General features: G+C 46.6%; 1 protein-coding gene across 1 annotated transcript; it reads left to right on the top strand.

Moving 5' to 3' along the window:
* The first annotated feature begins 304 nt into the window (after positions 1–304).
* Positions 305–3,536, top strand: RPL37A (ribosomal protein L37a). Its single transcript, XM_080621660.1, has 4 exons — positions 305–425; positions 1,029–1,157; positions 2,046–2,128; positions 3,361–3,536. Exons 1-4 carry the CDS (start codon positions 423–425, stop codon positions 3,422–3,424), a joined length of 279 nt encoding a protein of 92 aa, XP_080477786.1. The 5' UTR covers positions 305–422; the 3' UTR covers positions 3,425–3,536.
* Positions 3,537–10,068: the final 6,532 nt, after the last annotated feature.

The raw sequence follows: 10,068 nt of genomic DNA, 5'->3' as shown, positions 1-10,068 counted from the left end.
ATCTTGGCAGTCCTGGGGTAAAGGTTGGACTTGATGATCTTAAAGGGCTTTTCCAACCTAGCTGATTGTATGATCTCCTTTCCTGGCGTGACCTTCTAGAGCGCAAATCCAGGAACCTGAGTTCTGGCGGCTCCCGTCGCCACCGCTGCCGGGGCTGTTGTACCGCTTGAGGCTTCATCCTGATGCACGGTGCTTTCTAAGCGATGCATCTTTCACCATCAAGGTGCAGCTGCGTTCCTGTTTATGCGCTTCAGGCTCTAGATAACCCCATGGTCACGACCACTCGCTGCTGCAGCATACACACACACAAACACCAGCTCCCGCCTTACTTCCGGGTGACTCCTCCCTCACTTCCGTCGGCGGCTCATACTGCGCCTGCGCAGCGAGGGCTTACTCTCTCCGCGGCGGTGCTACGCAGGAAGATGGTGAGTGGGGTTGGGGTGTCGTGACACATCCGCCGCCATCCGTCCCGGCGGCACTTCATGGCGCAGGGCGATGTAGAGCCCGCTGCGGCGGGGCATGGGCCGGGACCTGTGTGGGGTCAGGTTCTGTCCCGGCACTGTCTGCGAGACGGGCTCGCTCCCGCCTGAGCGGCCCGTGGGAGATGGCGCGAGTTGAGAGGAATGGCAGGTTGAAGGAATGATGGGGAGACGCTGGTGAGCGGGTGGGGGTCCCAAGGAGAGGCGGTGCCGGGTCACAGCGCTGGGACCACTGTGGGGGTTGGTGGTGCCTGGCGGGTGGCTCTGCGGTCTGCAGCGCTCCATGTGAGAGCGGGCTGGGCCCGCGGGGAAGATGTGGCTCTGCTCATGCTTGGCTGCCCGAGGCGGCCCGGTAGGAGCTGGGAGGCTGCGCAGCGTGAGCCTCCCGGCCTTGCACAACTAACGCGCTTAATTACAGCGTCAGGGAGAGGCGTCGGTCGGCTGCGGCGGCGGTTTTGGGTGTCGAGCACCTTGATGTGTCAGGTGAGGGGTGCAGCCGAGATGGCAGTTTCCCTAAAGTTGAACTTGTTCTGGTTTGTCTCCCAACAGGCTAAGCGCACCAAGAAGGTTGGGATTGTGGGTAAATATGGTACCCGTTATGGTGCGTCTCTTAGGAAGATGGTGAAGAAGATTGAGATTAGCCAGCATGCCAAGTATACCTGCTCCTTCTGTGGCAAGGTGAGAGACCTCCTTCCCTCAAAATGTCTTTCTAAGTAACTTGGTTACTGATGTTAGGAATGTGATTTTATGCTTTGTTAATTTTTCTGCTGAAGGGAACTCCGCTAGTTTTGAGACAGTGATTATTTTGAGCTTTAGGCTACTGTCAGAGCCTTTATAAAATAAAAATAGTAGACATTTCACATGCATGTTTAGTGGTAGTTAAATGAAAACAAGTTATATTTTATTACAAAAATAGTGAGAAATATTGTCATACCACACATTTTAGGTATCTAATGAAAAGACCTAACTGAATTAAAGCAACACGTTTGCTATTTTGATAATTAAGGCATGAATTTGAGCTTCCTCCCCTCTTCAGTAACTTTACACCTTACCTGGAGGAAGAAGAGAGCTTGCTTTTCCCACTTACAACTTTTCATTGCAGTTGCTAATGTTTGTGTGCTGTAGAACTCTGTATGGAAAAGAAATTCTGATAAGTAATCTTATCTGCTTATGTAGATAATCAAAATTGACTCTTAACTGTTTTTTGGCAGTTTGAGAGGCTCATCAGCTTGTACTTTACCCAGATAATTTTTTTCTATATCTGTAAAGTGGGTATCTTTAAGTGGCTGGAAATTTAAAAATATTTCCAGCTGTTTTTTTTATTTTATATTTAGTGTCTTGCTCATGTGATGTGGGAATGTCAATAACCCCATTTGCAGAGCTGCCTAAATGCAGTGTAGGTCTAGGCAAACTGTCTTTGGTGATGGGAGACTTGCCCTGGTGAAAGGAGCTTCAGTACCCCACACTCACTCATTAGATGCTATTCAAAGGGGGTCCAACAGTTTGGCTTTTTCAGCTGATGGAGAGTGCATTACTTTTTTTTTTTTTTTTCCCCTTTTATTACAGACCAAGATGAAGAGGAAGGCTGTGGGTATCTGGCACTGTGGATCCTGCATGAAGACAGTTGCTGGTGGTGCTTGGACTTACAAGTAAGGAAATAAAGAGGCTCTTATCAGCATTTATTGTCACCCACCTGAAACATAAGAGAGCTTTTTTCTTTTTTCTTTTTTTTTTTTTTTTAATTTTTTTAGTGTTAATCTACTAACCTTTAAGTAGGTCTGTTTCCAGTCAGTGATATGTGGGGTTTTTTTTTCATGCGTTGTTTAAATTTTTTTGGAATGGATCAAACTGGATTTGATTGCTGTTTTTTCCAGTGTCTGTTGTGCAGCTTCTGAGAATGTTGCTTTTTACCCACCATATTACTGCTACTGGTTTTGGTGGGCCCCTCCAAAATTTCTTTATCTTGCTGGGCTTTATTGAAGCAGTTGTTTTATTCAGAAATGGAAACACTGCATCTTCTCCTAAACTTCAAATAAGGAATTTGAAACACTTGTAAATGCTTTTTTAAAATAGTCTCCTCTGTGCCTCAGCTGTAGTAGCATTTCTTACTGGAGCTGTAAACTACAGTTGCTGCTTGTGTGAGGTAATAGGCTTGGGCCAGTTTTCTGGTGATGGAAGAAAAGGAACAGAGAGAATGGCTGGTTCATCCAGCTATCTTGGGGTGGAATCATTGGGTGGATGATACCGGACAGATGTCCCACTGACTTACTCTGAAAAGAGCTTCAACAGCTGCTGGGGATAATTTATTAGGCCTTGGGATTATTTTCCCTTCCTTGATTCTTTTGACTGTATAAAAATCTTAATTATGTGAGGGAACTCTTCTTTCAAAGCCTAAGCTGTGGGTTTTTTTGTGTTTACGCCTCCCCCAGCTTTTTCAGTCATAGGCACAGATACAATAAGCAAAACCAGATTTACTCCAAGAAAAATGATTTCCATGTTTTCTTTTTGTTTTAAAAGCATTGAATCATTATGGTCCTTGTAATGGTCCTCTTGCTTACTCCCTTCCTTTACTCTCCTTCCCCCACAGTTCTTGTAAAAGACACTGTTGCCCCACACATAACAGTCACTAGTAATCTGAGCCCACTTGCTTGTGCATGTCGTCAATGCGTGACTGACTAATTTGAGTTAAGATGTAGCTTGTGAAGTTGCATCTTCAAAAGGTTGCTTTGTTGTCATGAAAATCGAAGTGGAATTAGCCCCTGTTGACCATGCAATCAGAGTGTGACTATTGGAAATGATTAATGTTTTCTCAAAAAAATAACAGTCATGGGTTGTTCTGCTGCTATGATTCTACTGCGAATGATTCTGTTGCTTCTTCCAGTACCACCTCTGCGGTGACGGTCAAATCTGCCATCAGAAGACTGAAGGAATTGAAAGACCAGTAGAAACTACTTCCCATTCTCCTTGTGAAACATCCTTTTTTCCCCTCTGCTAAGATCTGTCCTATTGTTGTTTTTATTTCAACAATAAAAATGTAATAATGGAGTGGAATCATGATCATCTTTCTACAATAATTTCGATCTGTCTTGCTGTATGTGGTGGGTTGACAGTGGCTGGACATCAGGTGCCCACCAAAGCTGCTCTATCAGTCCCCTCCTGAATTGGACAGAGGGTTAGAAGATATATCAGAAGGCTCATCAGTTGAGATAAGGTCAGGGAGAGATCACTTGGCAATTACTGTCACAGGCAAAACAGACTCAGCTTGGGGAAGTTAGTTTAATTATTACAAATTAAATCAGAGCATGTTAATGAAAAAACTAAATCTTAGAAACACCTTTCCCCCACTCCTCCCTTCTTCCTGGTCTTATTCCCAAATTCTCTACCTCCTCCTCACCAGTGGCACAGTAGGATGGGGAATGGGGGTTGTGGTCAGTTGGTCACAGACATTTCTGCTGCTCCTATCTTCTCAGAGGGAGGACTCCTCGCACTCTTGCTGTTCTTCACTGTGTGGTCTCTCCCACAGGCTGCAGTGATTCATTAACTGCTCCTGAGTGGGTCTCTTCCATGGGTGCAGTCCTTCAGGAACAGACTGCCCCAGCATGGGCCCCCTGTGGGGTCACAAGTCCTGCAGCAAACCTTCAGTGTGGGCTCCTCTCTCCACAGGGCCTCAAGTCCTGCCAGGAGCCTGCTCCAGCACAGGCTTCCCACAGGGTCAAGCCTCCTTCAGCCATCCTTCTGTTCCAGTGTGGTGTCCTGAGCTGCAGGTGTAATCTGCTCCACTCTGGGCCTCTGTGCGCTGCATGGGGACAACCTGCCTCACCACAGGCTACAGCACTGGCTGCAGGGGAATCTCTGCTCTGGCATCTGGAGCATCTCTTCCCATCCTACACTGACCTGGGTGTCTGCAGAGCTGTTTCTATCACACACTACCACTCCTCTCTCTGGCTGTAGTTGCTGTTGTGCAGTTTGGAGGGGTTTTTCCCCTCTTTCTTTATGTCACAGAGGTGTTACCCCCCCACTGCTGATGGGCTTGGCCTTGGCCAACAGTGGGTCCATCTTGGAGCTGGCTGGCATTGGCTTTATCAGACACTGGAAGCTTTTAGCAATTTGGCCTACAAGCCACTCCTGTATCCCAGCTGCTACCAAAACCTTGCTACACAAATCCAATACATGTATACTGTATTTATATAACTATGGCAACATTAGTAGTGTTATCCATCAGCAGAGTGACTCTTCTTATTGGTGAAGCCATTAGAAACCACTTTTCCTTTCCAGGTAATTGCATACTTTGTTGCTTGAATGCACTGTGGTGAGTCTGAGGAAAGCTTAAATAGCTTGAAGAAGCCTGGCTCATCGTTGATCTGTCCTTTGTGTCTGTGCCTTGAGGAATGGTGTAATGTTCCATGAGTGGAGGAATGCGCAGATGTAAGGGCAGGGGAGAGAACGCATAAAATACTCCTCTGTCTCTTCCCATTTGCCTTTGAAGAGGGATTGGGGAGTAGGGCACGTGCTGCAAGATGGAGAGAAATGGAGCATCATGGCTGGCTTGGGGGCAGAGGTTGGAATGGTCAGAGAGCTGTTATCATCCTCTATTGCTGGCCAGTGCCACTAATTTTCCAGCACCAGCTAGAGATGATTGCTTACTACAACGCATAGCATGTCTGTTGCCTGCAGATCTCGACATTATTCCACCTGCATGCTCTCTGAGGCTTGTTCTTTCTAAGTGTGATAGCAGGCTTCCAGGGCTGCATGTTCAAGTTGTCTAATCCATGCTAAGTTGCAACAGTAAATCTTCATATTGAGCCAACTCCTGGGACATCAGCCTTGGAGAAAAAGCTGCTGTTTGAATTAATAATTGCCTCCAGACCACCTCTTTAGACTGTCAAGCTCAAGATGCTGGAACACTTTTTATGATCTGATAGTCAGGTGAGATTTGGTTTGAGGCTTGTTTTTGTCTGAGTTTTTGGTGACTACAGCATCTCTTCTGTCCTTAATACAGGTCAGAAAACATGAGTCTTGCTAATAACCCTGGTCAGCTGCTGGAGGAAGAATAGTAAACAGGAAGCATAGTGGTTGCTTACTCTTGGGGCAGCTTAAGCTTTAAGTGGATTTGAGTGATCATGAGCTGTGACAATAATGTCATTAATGAACCTGATCTATTTGAAAAATAAATTCAGAATTGGACCGAAGTAGGAACCTTTTCCCCAGCTTCAAAGAGGAAGGAAGGGCTGGGGAACTGGCATAGACTGAATGTGCAGAAACAGCTCTGTGTCCTTGCTTGGACCTCCAGGAAAATAGGGGATGAGGATGTGGGGGAGCCGCTGTAGTCACCAGCTCACATGGAGGTGAGTGAGCTCAGGACATACCAGCCACACATCTGTGCATCACCTCAGCACTTTCTAGAAGATTTCTGAGCAATGATTACTTAAAAAACCCTGAAAAACTGCATCAAAATAAAGACAACATACATTATACTAAAGGTGTCTTCATGTGAACCCTTTTTTTGGAAATTGTGGTGAAACCACATGAGCACTGATTACTTTGCTTGCTACTTCATTGTGAGAAAGACTCTGTTGGTAAAATGCTTTGTGCATCATCCTTTGGTGATACAGCTGTACAGCTCTGCCCTTTAAAAGGGGCTTTGTGAGGTTTGGGTTGCTCTGTGGAAGTCCTCATTTCTGCAAGGAGACACTGTGCAGCAATTGAAGCAGGGGAGGCCTGACAGCCTGGAAACAGCAGCCTGGGTGGTGGGCTTGAGGATGGGAGGGGGAAATGCTGTTTCTAGTGAAGTTGCAGAAGAGGTCCGAAACTCAGGCGCCACCTGCATGAGGTATTCCTACTCATCTGCTCACTGTGAACATGAGGCATTCACAGGGAGCTGCAGTGATACAGGAGCAATAGATGTGGCTCATCTGCCACCAAACAGTCGCTGTTATGCCTTGGTGATCACTAAAGAAAAGTACTGCTCAGTGCTTGGAACAGCTGCAGGTGTCCCCTGGTTGAACACATCTTTCTCTCTTCTGGAGTTCTTGACCCACTGAATGAATCCAGATGTAAGTGGCAAGGTAGTGAGCTTGCTCCTGAGAAATTCGGATTTACCTGCTGTCTCAAAGGCTTGTAGCTGGCTGTGACAGCTGTGGTGTGGATGTGTGTTACCAGCTCTTCCTGCCTTTTACAAACACGATGGTGGTGTTCTGCATCTTGTCTTTTATTCTTGACTCAGTGTGCTTGGGTCACATTTCCATGTCTCTCTACCCTCCCACTCCTGGGAGCTGAGCTATGACTCTGCATACCTCTGTGCTTTTTCATTAATGCAGAGGTCATAATTAAAGCACAGGTTTCTGATTAAAGCCCACTCGACTGCTATGAAGCAGCTATTGACAGATGCAGAGGATATGCTTCATTATGTTGATATCCCAAGGTGATTGCACAGGTATCTTATCTAAGGTGACTTCTATTCCTGCCGAGGAAGTACTTAATTACCTTTGGGATTAATATTCGCAGAGGGTGGAAGCTGGGCAGAGTGAGAAGATAAACTTGTGAAATGATATCTTCTCTGGACTGTGTGGTCCTGCCTGCATCCCTGCATGGGCTGTGTCCACAGGTCTCCTGGGCTGCTTGTGTTCTCCCAGAGGAGCTGTGGTGCCTTGGCCTGCTTCTGAGCAGAGGCGTTTTGTGCTGCTGAACCTTCAGGCCTGCCAGTCCCTCACGTTTTCCCAAGGCGCGAGGAGGGAGGAAGGTGAAGAGGTCGGGGAAGAGGAAGGGTGCTGTGGTCGGAGCGCTGTGAGCTGGCAATGCTGCGAGCGGCCAGCGGGCGACACTGCCGCTCTGTGCTCAGTGCTGCACGGCGGCTGCTTGGCTGCATCTTCCCAGCTTCTCTTTCCATGCAGGAGGAAGACTGTCTGCTCACCTGTGTGGCTACTGTAGCTTCTTAGCTTAGCGTTTCATGCTTCCTCCCCCAAAATAGACCATGACGATGATTTTAGACTGGAACAGGAATCTGTGCCAAAGATGAGGAGGTAGAAATAGGAATGGGGAGGATGGAGACAGAGATTTTATGGTGGCTTGTCGCCTTTAACAGAACTGAATTTGTGTTGTTGCTCTATCCAAACCCTGGATATATCCTAGGAGAATTTGTTGTATCAGCAGCTAGTTGATTTGGCCAGGTGATCCTGGGAATCTAGGGTGAAAACAGGAATTCTTAGCAATTTTACTTACTGCTTTCAGTTGTTGAGCTTTAGTCAGGAACTTGGATGGAGTTGCCTTAGATGCAGTAGAAGCAGAGAGCAAAGTGCTGGCAGCATCTTGGAGGGTGTGAGCTTACGGCACTGTCTGACCCATCTGGATTGCTACAGCTATGGAAATTGGAGGAGGATTTGATGGAAACAGAGACTTTGAGTCTGATGGAATGTTTTGTAGATGTGGCTGAGCAGGTTGGTCAATCTTGATTGCTTTTGAAGAGCAGGTGAGAAGGGGACCTCTTTTCTCAGAGCAATCTGTCAGTCCCATGGGATTTTTTTCAGGATCAAGTATATAATCCAAAAGCGTGGTGGCTGTAATCAAGGTGGTATTTCTGGTGCCCAAAGGTGTTTCAGGAGCCCAAAGGAACTTGGAAACAAAAACCTGAAGGAGCTCAGGGAAACCATCCTCATTCTGATTTCTCTGTTAAGTATCTACCTGTTTCCAAAAGAAAAATTATTCCTTTGGTTTTACCACGTTTTCACTTCTTTTGCCCTATTGCTCACTGACAGCCTGTTTGGCCTATGGTGGATCACAAACAATGATATTAAGGCTTGGGGATACCATTTGTGTTTGTGTTATGCTACATATTGAAGACTCTTGGGGCTTAGGGCCCACAGGGATGAGAAACGTCAGCCACAGACATTGATTGTTCCTTCTCTGTGTCATGACTTAAAGGCAGTGTGAATTCAGCTCATAGGCAGGTACTCCCTTCTGGCTTTGTTTCTTTCCTAAGTATATAGACTGTAATATAGCCTGACAGTTACAAGCGATGGGTACCATGTTTTAAGAAGCATTTCCCAGTGTGATTTCCAACTTCTGTGAACAGCAAATGTCTTGGCCTTGCTGTACTGTATGGTCAGCTGCCTTCATCCTTGTGCACAATAAAGGGCACAAGAGGCCATTGCCTTCCTGAGCTTCTTCATGCCTCTTCCTCCATGCTGCATCCTATGGAGATTCCCAACAGCACTTCAGAAACAAGAGTGAGTGATACTGGTGAGTCACTTTCCTGGGGCAGATACACCTGTTCTGGGAAAATTTTCTAGGTGTCTCCCTAGAAAGAAAGGAGCTTTAGTGATGAGGTTTATTGCTAGCTTTGCACCTCAGAGCACTGGACAATGAGAGAATCGGCCAGAGCTGGGGTATGATGTGAGCACCACTTCAACAAGCTGCAAGTCACCATGCGATTTAACATATTGTCCTAGCTTCCACCTGCTGCTCATCTCACCTGGATGCTCAGCAGCTTCTCTTGGGCTCACAGAGCATTGCAGAGCTGGTCCAGCTTCCATGAAAGAAGTGGGCAGGCAACACCTCTCCATTTCCCAGCTATAGAGAAATGATTCCTTAAAGGATGCTACGAAATGATATGCAGTGGCATGAGACTGCATTTACAGTGGCTCAGGGGCACAGAGACCAGCCAGCTTGAAACCAGCCGCAGTGTTCTGGAAATGGGCAGTTGCCATCAGTAACATATCCCTCCTCAGAGAATTCGGTCCTTAGTGGATGTCTTTGTAGGCCTGGAGTGTGGCGGAGTGTGGATATGCCTCAGGTGCCCTTGTTAGATGCCTGGATGCATTTTGAAAATGGCTGCTTAGAAAATGTCTAATTGCTATTCCACATATTCAAAACTTTTTTTTTCTCTCTTGACAAGGCTTTGGCATGCCTTGGATTGCTAAATATACTTTCCTCTTGCAAATTCTTGGCAGGAATCTGTGTGAGGAATCACGCCAAGCAGTCTCTTCAAATGTTAACAAGCTCATCGGTGTGGCTTTCCCAGTGCACGGTTTGTGCTCTCTCTTTTTTTTTCCACCTCCCTTCCTGAAAAACCAGAACCTTTCTTCTTTCTGCACACTGTTGCTCTGAGCATATGAACTACGGCAGCTCTGCAAGAAATGCTTTTTCTAACCAGAGCTGAAAAAAGCGCCTCTTTGGTGTTCACCAGTTTGGTGTCACTGCCATGCTCAGCCTCGTGGGGCTCCTGTTGAGTTGGAAGCGTGGATTTTGGGGTGCTTCTGGAAAACCTTATTTATTTCTTCTCCTCCCTTGCCCTGCCTTGCTTTTTTCCTCTGTTTTTAGCAAGTTGGACTGCATCCTTTCACTGCAATAGTAGATTTGATGTCTCTCTTTCAGTAGCCTATTAGCAAGTGAATGAAGCTGTAGTGCTCCCCTTTTGTTTCTCCCCAATGGTTAATACCAGTGTAGAATCCGTCCTGGAGCTGGTTCCTACAGCCAGTCAGGGAAAAGCAGAGCTGCAGATTAGAACTTTAGGCATGGGCTGCTTCTCTCCCTCTGCCCCAGGCAAAGGGCAGTGCTGCTCTAGCATCTGAAACTGCCAAGGCGAAGTAAGCCA

Source organism: Psittacula echo (assembly GCF_963264785.1).
Source record: "Psittacula echo genome assembly, chromosome: 6".
Taxonomy (NCBI): Eukaryota; Metazoa; Chordata; class Aves; order Psittaciformes; family Psittacidae; genus Psittacula; species Psittacula echo.
The sequence above is the reverse complement of the archived record's forward strand: the minus strand, read 5'-3'. Positions and strand labels throughout refer to the sequence as shown.

Coding starts and splice junctions, on each gene's coding strand:
- RPL37A (XM_080621660.1), top strand. Junction 1,158..2,045: donor CCTGCTCCTTCTGTGGCAAG/GTGAGAGACCTC, acceptor CTTTTATTACAG/ACCAAGATGAAGAGGAAGGC. Junction 2,129..3,360: donor GGTGGTGCTTGGACTTACAA/GTAAGGAAATAA, acceptor TGCTTCTTCCAG/TACCACCTCTGCGGTGACGG.